Below are 20,876 nucleotides of genomic sequence, written 5' to 3'. Positions count from 1 at the left end.
TGCTGGAAAAGCACAGCAGTTCAGGCAGCATCCGAGAACGAGTTGGACCAAAGGGTTGGTTTCCGTGCTGTTCATCTCTGTGATTTTGTTACAATGCTTTTGTGATTTTTACAGATTGTCTTTCAAAGAAGCTGCAAAGGGAATCTGGACATTGAAGTGTATATGATTTGTTGAAACAGGGAGAACTTTATTGGGGTCTGAGCGACATGGGCTATGGTGTGGTTTGTGACAGAATCAGACAAGAAAACCAACAAGAACTCTATATTGAGAGCATGGTGTTCTATTGCTTTTGCTTTTGCTGAGCATGAGTAATTCTCCCACGAGTGGGTTTCTTCAATCTGCAGATTTCTGAGGTCTGTGCGTGGCAGCTAACTCCAAAACCAGAAGTCAGTGTGTTGGCATCTGACATGTACCGGTCTCTAAGAGCTTTCATGGTAAATCTCTGATCCATTTATAGGATGCTTCTGTACCTTTATCTTTGTAATGCTCTAACAAGGACACTGTACATTCAGGGACATGCACCCAGTGCAAGAACTGGACGGGACTCTTTGCTTGCTGTCATAGCGCTCACGTTGAGTGAAGTCAGAAGTCACATGACACCAGGTTATAGGCCAATAGGTTGATTTGAAATCACAAGCTTTTGAAGACTTCGCCTGACGACGGAGCAGTGCTCTGAATGCTTGTGATTTCAAACACACCTGTTGGACTATAACTAGGTGTCATGTGACTTATGACTTTCTCTGCCCCAATCCAACACTGGCACCTCCACATCATTCCTCTGTGGAGGGAGTCGGTCAGATATTGCAAGAAATTACACTGGGCCCCATAGTGGAAGCTCTGCAAAAAACGTTTTGCAACTTGCACTCAGACAAAAAATGTAAGATTCATAGAGGCATAGAGTCATAGAGATGTACAGCATGGAAACAGACCCTTTGGTCCAACCCGTCCATGCTGACCAGATATCCCAACCCAATCTAGTCCCAACTGCCAGCACCCGGCCCATATCCCTCCAAACCCTTCCTATTCATATACCCATCCAAATGCCTCTTAAATGTTGCAATTGTACCAGCCTCCACCACTTCCTCTGGCAGCTCATTCCATACACGTACCACTCTCTGCGTGAAAAAGTTGCCCCTTAGGTCTCTTTTATATCTTTCCCCTCTCACCCTAAACCTATGCTCTCTAGTTATGGACTCCCCGACCCCAGGGAAAAGACTTTGCCTATTTCCTCTAGCCATGCCCCTCATAATTTTGTAAACCTCAACCCTGAGGTCCTGAGAAATCTCTGCCCTCTTCAGTTATGTCTCTCTAACTGCACTTTGTAATAAAAGATGTATAAATATTTTTGAAGTTTGGATTTCAGAATAGTGGCATATGGTTAGAGTCACAGAGATGTACAGCATGGAAACAGCAGTCCAACTAATCCATGCCAACCAAATATCCAAAATTAATCTTGTCCCATTTGCCAGCATTTGGCCCATATCCAAACCCTTCCTATTCATATACTCATCCAGATGCCTTTTAAATGTTGTAATTGTACCAGCCTCCACCACTTCCTCTGGCAGCTCATTAGGTCCCTTTTATATATTTCCCTCTCACCTTAAACATAAGTCCTCTAGTTTACAATTCTCCTACCCGGGGGGAAAGATCTTGTCTATTTAACCTATCCATGCCCCTCATGATTTTATAAACCTCTGTAAGGTCACCCCTCAGCTTCCAATGGTCCAGGAAAATAGCTTCAGCCTTGTCGATTGCTTTTGGTCAGAGATTCTTCCTGGAACATTGGCCTGATCCAGTATGTATCAGAGAGCGGGTGATTCCAAACCCCTGTGGCTTCAGTAGCAAAATATTTATGAAATCTGTGTACAACAGATTGGTAAATCATTAGTAAGCTTTGTTTTCAGTGCATAAGAATGTAGGATTAGCAAGTTTAATTCTGTTCAGAAGATACCAGCATTGCATTTAGAAGTCAGATTAGTTTCTCTGCCAGGAGCAACTCAAAGTCATTAAAGAATCAGTTATCTCAGCAGAAGAAACAACAAAAACAGAAATTGCTGGAAAAGCTTAGCAGCTCTGGTGGCATCTGTGAAGAGAAATCAGAGTTAACGTTTTAGGTCTGGTGACCCTTCCTCAGAAATGATCAACTCCTCAGATGCTGCCATACCTGCTGAGCTTTTCCAGCAACCTAAGTTTTTGTTTCTGATTCTTTCGGTTTTGTCTTAGCAGAAGGTTTTAGTTTGTGAAATTTCCAAACCTGGAGACTTTGGTCAGAAATATGGGGCTATTAGAACTGCGAAAGTTTAGGCTCTCAGACTTGTGGAAAAGTTGATGGTGGCAGATTTAGAGAAGTCTCATTGGATTATCTCCACAGCCCATGCTAAGGAAACTGCCAGGAATCAGTTAAGTAAGTCCTAAGGAGCTTAGATAGGTGTGTCATTCCTGTAGACTTAAGCCTCTGGAAAGGCTAGTGTCAGTAAATGGACTCAAATATTGTTTTGCAGTTTGCTTTGAGATTGTTAAAAATCACACAACATCAGGTTATCTTTTTTTTGAAAGTACAAGCTTTCAGAGCACCGCTCCTTTGTCAGGTATCTCGTGGGGCAGGTGCATAGCACACAGAATGTATAAGTAAAAGATCAAAATGTTATACAACCGATGCGATGTATTAGACCAACCTAGGTTACTGCTAAGTCTTTAATCACTTAGAATGGGAATACAGGTTTCGATTGATTAATATGTAAATCCAGAGTTTCTTTCAAGCCACAACCCCAAGAGAACTTCAGGTTTTATCAGTGGATAAAAAGGGTGACATCTCCTTTGAGATTGTTCTACCTGTCATTTATGTTTAGGTAGTCTGGTCCGTTTTAATTTATTTTGTGTCATAAACTTCTGTTCTGTTGTTAAAGACTTCTTGCAGCTTTTTCTGACTATGTTTCAATGAGTAACCTCTGTGTTAACTAGCAAAACAAAATAATATGATTTATCAAGCTAGATTTCATTCTGGAAGCTGACTTGTCAACCATCAGCTAGGATCCTAACCTCCCAATGCTTTGATGATATATAAATGTACCAAACAGTTTCGAATGCTTTATAATGTTTAGTCAGCAGTTAGTGTTAAATTGTGTCCTACAGGCAGTGATGGAAAATAATTATGAATTGAGTAAGGTGTCATGATTGCTATTGTAGCAAAATTACCTACCTAAAACATGTCAGAGTTCAGAATCAGCAATTCAGACGAAGTAGCCTGGTTCTTTCTGATTATGTCTCACTGATGTTGTTTGCTTTCTGTTGGGACCTCCAGTTCTCTGTTCCTGGAAGATGTTTTTTTTCTGACTGTTAGCTTGCCTCAGTTACCATGGCCACCTTACCGACTCTGAAGACTGTCTTGCAGATTTTTAGCTTGACATCCAAGGAGCATAAAATCCATCAGGGTGTGCCGCAGGAACCTTTCCTAATCCTTGAGTAAAAGCAAAAAAACTGCAGATGCTTTTTAAGATGTTTGCAAAGATGTCCATGTGACGCATGGAAATTCCTAGAGCCTGGTTTTCAAACTGGAATGCCATCAACAAGCATGTAGAAATATACAAACCATTGCAGAGAATAACTGGAAAAGACAGCAGCCACCTTAACAGACTGGATCATCTAAATATCAAGCTGAGTAGAACAACAGCAATTCACAGTAGTCGGAGTGATGATGTTACCGAGCATGGTGATGAAATGTCGGCATGGTCAACCCACCAGCTCAGCGAACAAACTAACAACTGCTGCGGATGCTGAAATCTGAAATGAACATAGAAACTCAGCAAGTCTGGCAGCATTTATGGGAAGAGAAACAGAATTAATGTTTCAAGTCCATTGTGAAGAGTCATACTGGAGTCAAAATGTTAAAGCTTTTCTTCTGTGACTAGGTGCTGCCAGACCTGCCGAGTTTCTCCAGCGTTCTGTGTGCTTGTTTACCATTTATGATCAGGATATTAGTAAAAAAGAATTTAATAATAGTGATAACCTATGAAAATCCGCTTACTTGAACAATATTGCACCTTATTGGTGATGTTTCCTTATTTGTGACATAAATTTACCATTTGCAAGAGCAGACAGAATAAACCCATTTTGTTTGTTTTAAAATACCTGGATAAATGAACAGTTATGAATGTAACTTATTTATGTAAAACAAGATTAATGTTACTTCTCTCAATATTGCACTATACCACAGAGAGTAAAGCCTTTTATCTTTCATTGGGGTTGATTGGAGAGTCATGAAAATAAGAAAATTTGTGTGTTATGTTTACTTTGGTAGATATGCAATTTGAAAGTATCAAAAACAAAAGATCAGAACAAATAAAATTCCTGTTATTATTTCCTGGTGCCACTGCTGTGATGTAAGTTGTGTATTTTAATATTACTTATTCTGGATTTTGAAGGAGTAGAATGTGGGTTGGTAGAATGCATGAAGAGGTTGAATAGTTAACTTGTATGTGTCTCTTTAGCTGTGGGGATTTCTTAAAAAAAAATCAGTATGAGAGAGAGAGTTCTTAGAGGTTAATGAGGTTTTGATGACATTCAGAGGGTTTTACAAGAGAACAGAGTAAACAGTCATGTTTGAGATGTAAATTAGAAGCTGAGAAAGTCTAAGTTCCATAATATGAAGATTCAAGGAAGAGGTGATCAGATTCTCAAGGCTGAGAAATTGAAGCCAAATAAAATCCAAAAGAACTGCGGATGCTGTAAATCAGAAACTAACATAGAAATTTCTGGAAAAGCTCAGCAGGACTGGCAGCATCTATGCAGAGAAATCAAAGTTAATGTTTCTGGTCCAATGGCCTTCCTCAGATCCCTGTTCTGAGGAAGGGTCACCAGACCTGAAATGTTAATTCTGATTTCTCTTCAAAGATGCTGCCAGATCGGCTGAGCTTTTCCAGCAACTTCTGTTTTTGAATTGAAGCCAAAGTTAAAGTATTATAGATGTGATAGAGAAGGGAGTTCTGTCTGTTGTGTATACGGTAAAGGAATGCTGTTGGGACAAATGAGATTGTCTTTTACTATGTGTTTTAAAATCTTTAAATTTGTGTTATATGTTAATAGTTTGGCTTATTCCATCTTGTCTTAATTTCTAAGCTTTGTTTCATTATTAAAGCTAAATTACATCATTGCTTGTTTGTGTTTCAGTGAAACACAACCTTGTTAAAACCAAAGAAAAAAGATCTATCAAGTCAGATTTCAGTCTGGGATTTGAATAGTCCAGTAATAACAACAGGTGGGATCATAACACTGTTAATCATCTGTTGAAATAATTGGAAATAATTGCTTTCCAATTGCCTGCTCTCTTAGTGGTGGTTTTTCAGAGAAATTATGAGGCATTATCATCATGTTCCCCTAGCTCACAATCCCAGAGATGAAAGCTGCTTCCTGTCAAGCCATAAATTTGTTCCTCAGAGAGAGATTTGACGAAGGTCAGAAATATAAGCAATTGAGGAGGGGTGACCATCTACCCCATATTCTCTCATGAGGTCAATAAGTATATGATATTTCCTTAAACTGGATCATATCTCAGCCCCAGGTAAAATGTATCGCACCAGCTGCTTCCTCCTGACTCCAGAAATGAGCAAACGGCAGAAGCTCCCCTCTGCGTGTTTTTGATCAGTGTGGTGTGCTCTCTGAAGCTTCCCTGTGGTTGTTCTAGGATTAAGCTTGTCCACATACCTATTTTTATCTATAATACATTCCCCTGTGGCGTGTTCATCTGTTGATGCAAGGGTTGTCCTGTGGTGGGTTTGAGGTATTTGTTCCAAATAAACCTTCTGCTTGCTGCTTCAATTGAATGTACATTGGAAGCCAAAGCAAACAACAAAGAATTTCATTTATATAGTCACTCTCTTACAAAGTGTTGGGCAACACCAAGAAGAGCAAAACATTGATTGGAAACAGGTGAGATGCATGTGAAATCTGCCGTTGCTTCCTCTGTTTTCGGGGTGTAAAGTAAAGGCTAGGGCGACAAATTTCAGGGGGTGATTTTCTGAATGCAAACATGAGGCAGCCAGGTAACTACCTTAGCAAATTAAAATCCATATAAGGTCTGCAAAACTGACAAAGTCTATTCACGGCCTTGACCCTCCCCTCGCTTCCCACCCTAGCAACCTGGCAAGGTCCGAAAAGGGACTGAACTTTACCCAGAACTTATAAAACCTAGAACTTTCAAACGATTCATTTCTAATCTATCACACACCCGTCTATTTATAGCCCAGATTTGTTGAAAAGTCCCCCATCTCTTTGTCTTTTTGCGACTCAATGTATTTTTCTGAGAAATGTACGATAATTGTCAAAAGGTTTTCTTGATGGACAATGGGCCATGAAACTCCAGTAATCGCTTGCACTGACTTATTCTATGCCATGTTTTCAGACTGCAATCCACAAAGACATGTCTAGGTTTCGCGAAATTTATGTTAAAGTGGAGTGAAATTCAACATACCACTTACTCTGATGAAGAGTCGTCTAGAATTGAAACATAAGCATGCTCCCTGTCCATGGACACGGCATCAGCTGCTTACCTCTTGCGTAATATTGAAAGTAACACTTAAAAGTAACCCAGAAACCATTGTAACAGTCCCAACTTTCTTCCCACTCAGTTGGTCACTTTCTGGGATATGTCCCAAAACTGGCTCCTTGGGCAAGAGTTTAACCTACTCAAAACCCATCCACATACACAGAGTTAACATTAGGCACCTCATCTCGGATTGTTCTAGCAGCCATCTGTCTAGAGTCTGGATAGTGGGCACTGGCAGGCTACTGGGCCATCCATGTATGCAAACCTGTGTTTGTGTGGGTCTTATGAGGAGGTGTGCATGTGGGGAGGAGACCCTGTTGTTTGTCGCCAATCTTGGAGAGATGAGGAGAAGCACCCGTGTTGCTCTGGGCCCACAAGCTGTGCTGGAAGTTTCATTAAAAGATCCTCACTGCACTTCTGCAGCTTGGGAATCCCCAAACGGTCAGGTGTAAATCTGGAAGACCAATTAAAACCTGAGGTTTATAACCCCATTATCATCTTTAAATGAGTATATTGCTACTTGCTTAATGTCTTCCATTTGTGCCCCAACTCTGTTAAAAACAATTAAAACCAGATGTGGCCTGGTTTTAGATTCTTTTTACTTTTATCCCCCACATTTTCCAAACCTATCCATTTTGGGGGATTAAAATTCCTTACTGTGAGACCGTTGGAACACCCTGATTGTTCCCCTGATTATTTTGTTGGTAACTACACAGACTTGAGAATCACCCAGTCATTACGGTGCTATAAAAATGCGTTTACAATTGGGCTACCAAAGAACCAAATGATCTCTCTCTTAACAAAAGATGTATGTCAACAATGATGAAAAATCCAATACCCATTCAGATTAAAATGACCCAACACTGAGAGGCCACAGTAAAGTAACATGGCTGACTGGTCTCCAACAGTGAAACAAAGTGAGTGGGTGTGAGTAATTAGGTGCACACGGTCTACAAGCAGCAGTGAGCTGTGCACCTGAGAATGTCCAAGACCCCATTAAGCTCATCCGTCTGTGGAACCCCCTCAGCCTCTTGGATAATCCTGCTTTTTTGCCTGCATGACCTGATCCAGGAGGCTGATTAATGCAACTATTATCGAAGTAACCTCTACACACATCTGCAGGCTGGATGGAATGGAACATTAGCTTCCAGCCTCTGAGGGTGACTATGCAGGACAGGACACAGCTTCTATAACACCATTGATAGTGCAAGGAATAATTTACATGATTACATTAAATTGGAATCTTTGCATTTTAAAAATTGACTTCTCATGAACTGATTTTAAATTCTTAATATTTATTCCCGCACCAGAATTGCGTTCAGAAGGACCATAAACATTACCAAATAGAAATGAAGTTTTAAAATAAAAATCATTAAATTATGCATTTCCAAATGAGATCAAACCTAATTCTCAGTTTGTTTGCAGGTTCATGATTTGGAAGAATAGATTGAACAATTGGTTTTGGAGTTAACAGGCATATCTTTAAATTAATTAACTTGAATTATTTAGTGGTTAAGCACTTGTGGAGCTGGATTTGAATGTTTGCAGACTGTGGTCTAATAAGGGCAGGAGATTTGTCTTGGATTTAATGCAGCTACTCACAGCTGTATCTTTGAGACTAGGTCAGTCCTGGACCAATATGTAGTGTTAAACACAATAGAGACATATCCCAACTCCATCAGAGTCTATACTGAATGACCTGGTAATGTGTAAAAGAGGCAAAATGGAGAATATCATTCCCATGTGGTACGAACAGAAGCATAGAATCCCTACTGTGTGGAAACAGGCCTTTCGGTCTGACAAGTCCACGCCGACCCTCTGAAGAGTAACCCACCCAGACCCATTCCCCTACATTTAAGCCCTGAATAATGAATCCGACCTACACATCCCTGAACACTATGGGCACTTTAGCATGGCCAATTCACCTACCCTGCACATCTGCATCTCCCACTCAGACACAGGGAGAATGTGTAGACTCCACAGAGATAATCACCCAGCTGAAATTGGCTATTCAGTCACTCTAGCTTATACCATAAATTATACAGATCATATCCGATTCAAACTTTTTGTTTATTTAATCTTGCAGCATGGTGTCACTGGTGAGGCCAGCATTTATTGCTCCTCTCTAATTGCCCCGGGGGCGGTTAAGAACCAACCACATTGCTGTGGGTCTGGAGTTACCTGTAGGCCAGACCAAATAAGGGTGGCAAATTTCCTTTCGAGTCACACAGTAATAGACCTGTACAGCACAGAAACAGACCCTTTGGTCCAACTCATCCATGACGACCAGATATCCCAACCCAATCTAGTAAGACTCATTAGCAAACAGATTGTTTTTATGACAATCAGCAGTAGTCGTATGGTCACCTTTAGGCTGGCTTTTTAATTCCAGATTTTTATTGAAGTAAAATTTCCTGGTGGGATTTGAATTCATAACACCAAGGCATTAATCTGGGCCTTTATATGCTAGGCCAGTGACAATACCATTAAACTACTGCATAACAAGTTAGTGATGATAAGCTTTTTAAAGTGTTTCTCCTGGGTTTTGTGACTTCCAGAGAGTAATGTCGTCTGTTTTTCAGTAAGTTTGCAATAGTTTCTTCTGAGCCTACAACTGCTAGTGTTTGATGCAGCACAGAACTCTGTTGATGTTTGTATGTAATACTTGTGGATTTCTTGATTTGCTAATTGTATTTGGAAAGATACTGAATATGCATTCAGTAATATTTATCAGGAGACTTGCTAGTTCTATCATGGAAGTGGACTTCTCCTACTAATGCAGAGTAAAACCTAAAAGGTGATTAAATCATTCACATAGCTCAATATTTGCTTGATCAACATTATTTTGTGTTTGTTAACTTTGATCTGTGTGTTTGCAATTCTGGTGAGACAATTCAATTGGTCAAGAATATAGTGTGCGTAACGATATTGTGGATACTGCTAGAGGTAATTTTCTTTATTGGACTAAAGGCGAAACAAAAAGTTATTGAAAAGGCTGGCAGTTGTTTACAAGTTTGATATTTCCATATAAGATACCTCTGTTGTGGTCATTTTGAATAACGTTATTCTGTCAGTGTTTAACATTGTAAATTGCTACGTCATCCCGTTCCTGTTCAATTTTATTCTGCCATTGTTGGTAATGTAATTGCAAGCTCTGGTTTCTAGTTTATTGCATTGTATAAGTCTTCAAGATCAGTCACTGTCTGTGTATCAGAACACATTGTAAATGAATGGCAATATTACTAGGAAGGGATTAACTGTTAAAATACACTTTAATCACTTACATTGATACAATGCTCTGGGGTAATGCACTTGAAATCGAGCCCCCCCCATTCGCTGATTCATCACAAAATTTAAAGATTTTATTAAGTGCTCAAGGTTCCCCAACTGACCTGACTTTCAGATTAAGATTGTTAGAACATAAAGAGCAGATACTGTACTGAACCAGAATGACTACTGTAGCTATGAAGCTATAAAGAGTTCACATTTAACACCACAAATTAAAACTGTAATGCTCTTATAAACTCCCCCTTACGGACTCATAGGGGAAAACAGATGATGGACAGAGGGGAAAAACAGTTCAGTAGTCTTTGTTCCCAGGTTCTGTTATTGAGATGATTCTTATGACTTTTTCATTGACCAGTGTGTGGTCTTCAATTCTCTTTCTCCAGTTTCTTCCATTCATTGGTGAGACGTTTATTTATAAAATGTTGCTGACTTATCAGTTGCAAATCACAGCTTACAATAACAGTTGCAGGAAAAATAAACTGATTTGCTTCAAGTTTACAGTGAGCTTTGACTGCAAAGAACAGATAGACTGCTTTTGAGATGGAGATAAACTGAACATCTCTCTCTGTCTCTGACTCTAGCTTGTTCCAGCTCTAAGCTGTTCAGTTGCCTGAAAACAAATCACATAGTTGTTGGCAGGCAAAAACTCTCTGTCATTGATAACAGGTCAGTAGCTCACTGACGTTTTGTTGCCAGCAAATCACCTGTAATTCTGAAACTGCTGCTCGTTTAGTTGTTTATACAATGCCTTGCAATGGATGGCAAGTTATGCATTTCTCAAAACTTACAGCTACCCTTTCAAACAATGGTTTTTAAAACAGCTATTTCTCATTTCAGTCCACAGTTGTTAAAAACACTAAAATAAAAAGACATGCTCCTTACAATGTCTGGAGCGATAGCCTATTTTCATATGATAAGATTAGAGTGGTGCTGGAAATGCACAGGAGGTCAGGCAGCTTCCGAGGAGCAGGAAAATCAATGTTTCGGGAAAAAGCCCTTCATCAGGAATGAGGCAGGGAGCCTCCGGGGTGAAGAGATAAATGGGAGAGGGGTGAAGCTGGGAAGAAGGTAGCCAGGAGTTCAGTAGGTGGATGGAGGTGGGGTTGAAGGTGATAGGTCAGAGAGGAGGGTGGAGTGGATAGTGGAAATGAAGATTGGCAGGTACGACAGGTCATGAGGATGGTGCTAAGCTGGAAGGTTAGAACTGGGGTCAGGTGGGCGGAGGGGAAATGAGGAAACTGGTGAAGTCCACATTGATGCCCTGGGGTTGAAATGTTCCAAGGCGGAAGTTGAGGCGTTCTTTCTGCAGGCAGCAGGTGGTGAGTGAGTGGCATTGGAGGAGGCCCAGGACCTGCATGTCCTTGGCAGAGTGGGATGGGGAGTTGAAATGTTGGACCACGGGACGGTGTGGTTGATGTTCCCAAAAGCGCTCTGCAAGAAGGCGTCCAGTCTCCCCCCTGCAAAGTAGACCGCATCGGGAGCAACAGATACAATAAGTGACATTTGTGGATGTGCAGGTGAAACTTTGATGGATGTGGAAGGCTCCTTTGGGGCCTTGAATGGAGGTGAGGGAGGAGGTGTGGGCGCAGGTTTTGCAATTCCTGCGGTGGAAGGGGAAGGTGCCAGGAGGAGAGGGTGGGTTGTTGGGGGGTTTGGACCTGACCAGGTAGTCACGGAGGGAATGGTCTTTGCAGAATTTTCATATGATTACTGGTCCTTCTCCAATCCCTAAACTAACTTTGGTGCGTCCTAACCATATACGTTTTTGAATTTATTTATTCATTTGTCGGATGTGGGTGTCATTGGCTGGCCAGCATTTATTGCCCGTCCCGAGTTATCCCTTGAGAAGGTGGTGGTGAGCTGCCGCCTTGAACCGGTGCAGTCCACCTGCTTGGATTCTCCCACAATGCCATTAGTGAGAGAATTCCAGGATTTTGACCTCGTGATAGTGAAGGAGTATTGATGTATTTCCATATCAGGATGATGAGTGACTTGGAGGGGAACTTGCAGGGGGTTGTGTTCCCATGTATCTGCTGCCCTTGTCCTTCTAGGTGAAGGTGATCGTGGGTTTGGAAGGTGCAGTCTGAGAATCTTTGGTGAATTTCTGCAGTGCATCTTGTAGATAGTACACACTGCTGCTGCTGAGTGTCGGTGGTGGACAGTGAATGCTTGTGGATTTGGTACTGATCAAGGGGGCTGCTTTGTCCTGGATGGTGTCAAGCTTCTTGAGTGTTGTTGAAACTGCAAGTGCGGAACATTTCACCACACTCCTGACTTGTGCCTTGTAGATTGTGGACAGGTGTTGGGGAGTCAGGAGGTGTGTTACTCGCCGCAGTATTCTTTACCTCTGACCTGGTCTTGTAGCCATTGTGTTAATATGGTGAGTCCAGTTGAGCTCCTGGTCAATGATAACCCCCAGGATGTTGATAACGAGGGATTCAATGAGGATAACAGCATTGAACATCAAGGAGCAGTGGTTAGGTTGCAACAATGCTAACATGTCCTGTTCAGAAATCAATGACAATAACAGTTGATCATGACAGTAAGCAGTCTTGCAGATATCTTGCCCTCTAAGGGATTTTCTTTAAATTTAGCGCTCTACTAAAGTTGAAATTGAGGAAAATCCTCTGTAGTGTGTTTGCGATAGAGAGAAGTCCTTAATGGTCTGAAGATCTCCCACAGTTGCAAATGTGTTGCTGGTCAAAGCACAGCAGGTTAGGCAGCATCTCAGGAATAGAGAATTCGACGTTTCGAGCATAAGCCCTTCATCAGGAATAAGAGAGAGAGAGCCAAGCAGGCTGAGATAAAAGGTAGGGAGGAGGGACTAGGGGGAGGGGCGATGGAGGTGGGATAGGTGGAAGGAGGTCAAGGTGAGGGTGATAGGCCGGAGTGGGGTGGGGGCGGAGAGGTCAGGAAGAGGATTGCAGGTTAGGAGGGCGGTGCTGAGTTGAGGGAACCGACTGAGACAAGGTGGGGGGAGGGGGAATGAGGAAGCTGGAGAAATCTGAATTCATACCTTGTGGTTGGAGGGTTCCCAGGCGGAAGATGAGGCGCTCCTCCTCCAGCCGTCGTGTAGTTGTGTTCTGCCGGTGGAGGAGTCCAAGGACCTGCATGTCCTCGGTGGAGTGGGAGGGGGAGTTAAAGTGTTGAGCCACGGGGTGATTGGGTTGGTTGGTTCGGGCGGCCCAGAGGTGTTCTCTGAAGCGTTCCGCAAGTAAGCGGCCCATTTCCCCAATGTAGAGGAGGCCACATCGGGTGCAGCGGATGCAATAGATGATGTGTGTGGAGGTACAGGTGAACTTGTGGCGGATATGGAAGGATCCCTTGGGGCCTTGGAGGGAAGTGAGTGTGGAGGTGTGGGCGCAAGTTTTACATTTCCTGCGGTTGCAGGGGAAGGTGCCGGGGGTGGAGGTTGGGTTGGTGGGGGGGTGTGGATCTGACAAGGGAGTCACGAAGGGAGTGGTCCTTGCGGAACGCTGATAGGGGAGGGGAGGGAAATATATCCTTGGTGGTGGGGTCCGTTTGGAGGTGGCGGAAATGGCGGCGGATAATACGTTGTATGCGCAGGTTGGTGGGGTGGTAGGTGAGAACCAGTGGGGTTCTGTCTTGGTGGCGGTTGGAGGAGCGGGGCTCAAGGGCGGAGGAGCGGGAAGTGGAGGAGATGCGGTGGAGGGCATCGTCGATCACGTCTGGGGGGAATCTGCGGTCCTTGAAGAAGGAGGCCATCTGGGTTGTGCGGTGTTGGAATTGGTCCTCCTGGGAGCAGATGCGGCGGAGACGAAGGAATTGGGAATATGGGATGGCGTTTTTACAGGGGGCAGGGTGGGAGGAGGTGTAGTCCAGGTAGCTGTGGGAGTCAGTCGGTTTATAATAGATGTCTGTGTTGAGTCGGTCGCCCGAGATAGAAATGGAAAGGTCTAGGAAGGGGAGGGAGGAGTCTGAGACAGTCCAGGTGAATTTCAGGTCGGGATGGAAGGTGTTAGTAAAGTTGATGAACTGTTCAACCTCCTCGTGGGAGCACGAGGCAGCGCCGATACAGTCATCGATGTAGCGGAGGAAAAGGTGGGGGGTGGTGCCAGTGTAGTTGCGGAAGATGGACTGTTCCACATATCCTACGAAGAGGCAGGCATAGCTGGGGCCCATGCGGGTGCCCATGGCAACTCCTTTAGTTTGGAGGAAGTGGGAGGATTGAAAAGAGAAGTTATTCAGGGTGAGGACCAGTTCAGTCAGTCGAAGGAGGGTGTCAGTGGAAGGGTACTGGTTAGTGCGGCGGGAAAGGAAGAAGCGGAGGGCTTTGAGTCCTTCGTGATGGGGGATGGAGGTGTACAGGGACTGGATGTCCATAGTGAAAATAAGGCGTTGGGGACCGGGGAAGCGAAAATCCTGGAGGAGGTGGAGGGCGTGGGTGGTGTCCCGAACGTAGGTGGGGAGTTCTTGGACTAAAGGGGACAGGACCGTGTCGAGGTATTGGGAGATGAGTTCGGTGGGGCAGGAGCAGGCTGAGACAATGGGTCGGCCGGGGCAGGCAGGTTTGTGGATTTTGGGCAGGAGGTAGAAACGGGCGGTGCGGGGTTGTGGGACTATGAGGTTGGAGGCGGTGGATGGGAGATCCCCTGAGGTGATGAGGTCCTGGATGGTCTGGGAGATGATGGTTTGGTGGTGGGAGGTGGGGTCGTGGTCAAGGGGGCGATAAGAGGAGGCGTCCGCGAGCTGGCGTTTGGCTTCAGCGGTGTACAGGTCAGTGCGCCAAACTACCACCGCGCCTCCCTTGTCTGCGGGTTTGATGGTGAGATTGGGATTGGAGCGGAGGGAGTGGAGGGCTGCACGTTCTGAGGGTGAGAGGTTGGAGTGGGTGAGAGGGGTGGACAGGTTGAGTCGGTTGATGTCACGGCGGCAGTTGGCTATAAAGAGGTCGAGGGCGGGTAGGAGGCCTGCACGGGGTGTCCAGGTGGATGGGGTGTGTTGGAGGCGGGAGAAGGGGTCGTCAGAGGGTGGGCGGGAGTCTTGGTTGTGAAAGTAGGCACGGAGGCGAAGGCGGCGGAAGAATTGTTCAATATCTCGCCGCGTGTTGAACTCATTAATCCGAGGGCGTAGGGGAACGAAGGTGAGGCCCCTGCTGAGGACTGATCTTTCATCCTCAGAGAGGGGGAGATCTGGAGGGATGGTGAAAATCCGGCAACACTTTAACTCCCCCTCCCACTCCACCGAGGACATGCAGGTCCTTGGACTCCTCCACCGGCAGAACACAACTACACGACGGCTGGAGGAGGAGCGCCTCATCTTCCGCCTGGGAACCCTCCAACCACAAGGTATGAATTCAGATTTCTCCAGCTTCCTCATTCCCCCTCCCCCCACCTTGTCTCAGTCGGTTCCCTCAACTCAGCACCGCCCTCCTAACCTGCAATCCTCTTCCTGACCTCTCCGCCCCCACCCCACTCCGGCCTATCACCCTCACCTTGACCTCCTTCCACCTATCCCACCTCCATCGCCCCTCCCCCTAGTCCCTCCTCCCTACCTTTTATCTCAGCCTGCTTGGCTCTCTCTCTCTTATTCCTGATGAAGGGCTTATGCTCGAAACGTCGAATTCTCTATTCCTGAGATGCTGCCTAACCTGATGTGCTTTGACCAGCAACACATTTGCAGCTGTGATCTCCAGCATCTGCAGACCTCATTTTTTACTCGAAGATCTCCCACAGTATCAACTTTAACAGATAGTTGCAAGTAGTTTAGTTGAAACAGTCAGTGAATGTCAGTTACTCATTAAATAGTGACATCATTGTCATTAAGCTAGCTTTTACTTCCACATGTTTTCTTTTCTTGATATAAAATCTCAGCATCTGCTTTGTCCCAAGAATATTAGCTGGGGATTCTGGATGACTGGTCTGCTGGCAGTACTGCTTCGTCATCACCTCCTTATACTTCATACGGCAACCACCTGATCTCAGCAACAAGTCTAATGAGCTCTCACGTCATCCAGAGCTGGCATGTTCTTCTGTGGATAAATTTATAAGTACTTCATTGTTTATAAATGTTCAAATAGTTGTGGAGGATAAACTCCTGACAGTGTGTGTTCAGTCATGTACCACACTCTTTGGAGGGCTGGTGTGGGCTCAGTAGGCCAAATGGTTTGCTTCCATACTGTCGGCCTTCTATGTTGCACCTGTTATTTTGCACCTCTCTGTCAATTTGTTCAGTTGGTTGGATGGCTGGTTTGTGACGTAGAGTGATACCAATATTTTCTATCCTTCTCATCTTCACCCCTTCTCTGAGGTGCAGTGACCCTAGTTAAACCACCATCAGTTGTCGTTTTCTCTCTCGATCAATGAGAGAGAAGTCCTATGGTCCTCTGGGACTATGGCAACTTTACCCAAATTGAATAGACTTTCCCAATTCCTTTTTCAAATTATTTGCTTTTCTTGCTGTTTCAAAGTAAGATGGGAGACCGACAAAGGCAACACAGTGGCTCAGTGGTTAGCATCCCTGCCTCACAGCTCCAGGGACCTGAGTTCAATTCCACCTTCGGTGACTGTGTGTGGAGTTTGCATATTCTCCACATGTCTGCACGGGTTTCCTCCGAATGCTCCGGTTTCTTCCCATAGTCCATAGATATGCAGGTTAGGTGGATTGGCCGTGGGAAATATACGGTTAGAAGGATGAGGTGGGTCTGGATGGGATGCTCTTCAGAGGTTCGAGGTGGACCTGATGGGCCGAATGGCCTGCTTCCACACTATTCTATGTTTCTGTGAATTCCTGTTGGCTCCAGGGGGAGTCTGGCTCTGCAATTCAGAGCTGTGGGCTACAGTAGCATACTATCAGCTTTCTAGGATCACGTTGTATTTCAGTACTGTGATGGGACATAGTATTCTCATTGGGAAGAAGCCTGTGTTTCTGCTCGTAATTGTATTCAAATCAGTTAGCAACTTCCTTAACCATTAACCAGTTTAAAGATGCTGTGAACTTTAACAGCTTGAAAAAGGTTATAACATGAACACAACAGTAAGCAAATCAACTCCGTGACTGAATTGTATCTTAGCTTTTGATTCAATAACCATTAACAAAAATCTGTCAATCTCCACTTTTATTATTTCAGTGGAATCCCCAACTATTCAGTTACACTTTTGGAGGGGGAAGTGTGTGAGATCTCCACGACCCTCTGTATGAAGAAGTGCATCCTACCATCACCCATGACTAGTCCTAGCTCTAAGGGTTAAGATAATACTCTATTCTTCACCGCTCTGTCAAAGCTGGCTGCTTACAAATGTAGTCACACGTAACATAATTTGGCGATGCAGGTGTTGGACTGGGGTGCACAAAGTTAAAGATCACTCAACACCAGGTTATAGTCCAACAGGTTTAATTGGAAGCACTAGCTTTCTGAGCTCTGCTCCTTCATCCCACACCACAGTGCTCCAAAAGCTAGTGTTTCCAGTTAAACCTGGTGTTGTATGATTTTTAACTTTGTACATGTAACATAGACATCAGAGCGTCAGCATCTAGATCTAAAACTCCTTGTCCCAGTGATGTGGCTGTTGCAGAAGTGAGACTGAGAATCTGCTTCTGTTTCCAAGGTGTGACCTAGCACCATTTGGTTGCGAGGTTAGAGTTGGGTGTGAATTGTTCCTTGCTGTCATGTTATTTACCAACTGGGGCTTCCTGCATTCATCCCGAGTGTGAGTGTGTGAGTGGGATACTCTACAGTGAACACTAACCTGCTTGTGTGTTTTCCTTTGTAATGGTATCCGTAGGATTTCGACTGAATGCCTCTTCATGGCCCATGTTCTTGCTGAAAACTCTGAGTGGAGCAGAAATGGCACCTGTCAGAATATTTCACAAGGTAGGCATTATTCCTCCAATTCACCCTTGTCTTTGTGTGGAGCCTTGACATTTCTACAGGGAGGGTTTGGAAAGTAATCTCGCTGTTAAACTCCTTTTAACATCATCAACTCCAACAGAATATCTTCATGAACTTGAATATGTCTGGGAATGCTTTGGGTTGGCTAAGGACTGATTTTGATTCAGTGTTTGGGAGATACCTGAACCTCAAGTTGCAATTACTCCCTCTTTGAGTTTTTCCATCCCGAGGGGAATTGCATTGTTTCTGTTTGGTTTCTGCTCACCTCCCATGACAGCAGAGAAACCTGGTCTTTACCTATCAGCTCAAACCTTGTATCCTCCTCAAGAGGAACCTGAAACTGTTAGATTTTAATGTGCTCCAGTCTTCCTTTTCCCACTGGGAATCCTGGGATATTATTAAATAAAATTGGCAAATGCTGGAAACGCTTGGCAGGTTAAGCAACATCTGTGGGGAGAGAGACAGATTTAACTTTTCAGGTCATTGATGTTTCATGAGAAATACTCTTGTCTGGGTTGAATCAATTGTTACTGTAACGAGGAGCTTTCTCTCTCGGGTAATCAGAGCAACACACTTTCTTCCTGATTTTTGTTAGATGTGTGTGTTAAATTGAGGTCAGAAGTTTCCTTTACCGGCCTGAAAGATTTGGAGACACCAGTGTTGGTCTGGGGTGGACAAAGTTTAAAATCACACACAACACCAGGTTATAGTCCAACAGGTTTGTTTGGAAGCACTAGCTTCGGAGCGACACTCCTTCATCAGGTGGGTACTTCAGACAACCACCTGATGAAGGAGCAACGCTTTGAAAGCTAGTGCTTCCAAATAAACCTGTCGTATATAACCTGGTGTTGTGTGATTTTTAACTTTGTACAGCCTTAAAGAGTTTTAGTTATTTTGCAATATCTTCGATCAGACTGCAGTTTTGGGAGTGAAGATCTTTTGATGCTGCAGACTGGTCTGTTAAAGGACACTTGTGAAATAACTGACAATATGTCCCACCCCCTACCTTGTTACCAGTTTAAATATAATTATTAATGCTTCTACACTCCCCAACCTCTCCACGAATATGGGACCATATTGATAAGATGGGGCTCGTGTTTTATCCATAAGATAATCAGAGGATTAAGATGATCAGGGGAATAGATAGAGTAGACAGTCAGAGACTTTTTCCCCGGGTACAACAGAGTGTTACAAGAGGACATAAATTTAAGGTGAAGGGTGGATGGTATAGGGGGGATGTCAGGGGTAGGTTCTTTACCCAGAGAGTGGTGGGGGCATGGAATGTGCTGCCTGTGGGAGTGGCAGAGTCAGAATCATTGGTGACCTTTAAGCAGCAATTGGATAGGTACATGGATAGGTGCTTAAGATAGGACAAATGTTCGGCACAACATCATGGGCCGAGGGGCCTGTTCTGTGCTGTATTGTTCTATGTTCTATGTTCTATAAGTTGAATGATGATGGGTCTACAATAAAGTTACTAAAGTTGTCTCTCAACTGTGAAGTAGAAAAGGGAGAATCAGCTTATGTTTCTGACTCCTGACAGAATCTAGAAACTGCGGCTTTGGCCATAGAAAAGTGCTGAATTTGACCAGGATGTCCCCCAAAGTCAAATAGCCGATTGACATCATCAAGGCGGGGTTCCTGGAGGAGCCGGTGAGGTTGGGGAAGGGGTGAGGGGAAGCAGGCAGAGGGGGGGTGGTTGGGTGGGTGGTGGGTGATATGTGGTGGTGGGGGAAGAAATTGATTAGAGGCAAGTTGGGAAGAGAAACAATTTGTTTGAAGGATGAGTACCTTACTATGGATTTGGAAAATTGCCTCTGAGTTTTCTCAGTGATTTTACTGGCCCCTTTTTAAGTCACTTTTATGTCATTTCTGCTTCACTGCCAACAAGTACTTCATAAAAGCTGCACAAATTGACTTCACTCCCAACTGGTGTGTGCTTTAGTTGTTTATGAGAAATGCAGGTCGCATTTTAAGTGAGCGGCAGAATGGAGTGACCCTACAACTCCAGTGTTTTTAGAACCAAGTATACAGTATCCTTGTAATGACCGGACATGACCTGGCCCATGGTCCTGATAGTCACTAATCAGTGCTTTACATTAAACAGGAACCACCATCACCTTCCCAGAACTTTTACAAAGTGGGAATGAAACTGGAGGCAGTCGACCGGAAAAATCCGCATTTTATTTGCCCAGCAACGATTGGAGAAGTGAGAGGGACTGAAGTGTTGGTGACGTTTGACGGATGGCGAGGGGCCTTTGATTACTGGTGTCGATATGACTCTCGGGACATGTTCCCTGTGGGATGGTGTTCTCTGACCGGAGACAACCTGCAGCCACCAGGCACAAAGGGTAAGATTGATGTATACACTGAAATAAAGCTTTGATTATTGCAAGGGGACTTCTAGAAGTTATAATCTATAAGTTTATTGCATGGAATTTATAATAATGTTGTGCAATTCAGAGCCAGTGGGTCCTGCGGCTCTGGGACACTCTCCTTTTAAGCTGAATCTTTTTGAACACAACAGGAGCTGGACATTGAAGTACTTTAAAAGACTTCAGTTCTTATTGTCTTCAGTTCCTGAAATATTCCTTTTTAACATTGCAAGAAAAATTTACACTGTTGCAATAATAATAAAGTTAAAAATCACACAATACCAGGTTATAGTCCAACAGATTTAATTGGAAGCACACTAGCTTTCAGAGCATCGCTCCTTCATCAGATGTCACTCCGAAAGCTAGTGTGCTTCCAATTAAACCTGTTGGACTATAACCTGGTGTTGTGTGATTTTTAACTTTGTACACCCCAGTCCAACACCGGCATCTCCAAATCATGGCAATAATAATAAAGATTGTTCAGCGATTGGGTTGAGCAAATAGAAAAGGGAGCATTCCATACTGGCAATTTCTCTGTGGAAAACAGACAAGATAACCTTCTGTTCTCTCTGTAGATGCCGCCTGACTTAGTGAGTGCTCCCAGCATTTTCTGAGGGTGATTGCTGTAATTTTGGCAACTGACCACTAAGTGTCACTATTTGCCTAGTTGTGTGACAGCACTACTTCAAAATTGCCCTCCATTTTGTACTTAAGACCAATAATTGGAACTCTTGAACATGAAAGCATATGGACTGTCTGAGTTCATAGTATCACAGTCTCAGGTCGAACAGTGGTGGAGCACAGGCTAAGCGCAATGTTT

At 43.9% G+C, this 20,876-nt stretch overlaps 1 protein-coding gene across 6 annotated transcripts in view; it reads left to right on the top strand.

Moving 5' to 3' along the window:
- Positions 1–20,876, top strand: part of LOC132830153 (polycomb protein SCMH1-like) — a 208,865-nt gene that overhangs the window by 110,702 nt on the left and 77,287 nt on the right. For all 6 annotated transcript variants that reach the window (XM_060847682.1, XM_060847680.1, XM_060847681.1 and 3 more), the window contains 2 exons: positions 17,575–17,663; positions 19,789–20,032. In XM_060847682.1, the coding sequence (XP_060703665.1) occupies positions 17,575–17,663; positions 19,789–20,032 (333 nt within the window). The remainder of the gene's footprint in view (positions 1–17,574; positions 17,664–19,788; positions 20,033–20,876) is intronic.

Source organism: Hemiscyllium ocellatum, chromosome 30 (genome assembly GCF_020745735.1).
Source record: "Hemiscyllium ocellatum isolate sHemOce1 chromosome 30, sHemOce1.pat.X.cur, whole genome shotgun sequence".
NCBI classification, from domain to species: Eukaryota; Metazoa; Chordata; class Chondrichthyes; order Orectolobiformes; family Hemiscylliidae; genus Hemiscyllium; species Hemiscyllium ocellatum.
The sequence above is the reverse complement of the archived record's forward strand: the minus strand, read 5'-3'. Positions and strand labels throughout refer to the sequence as shown.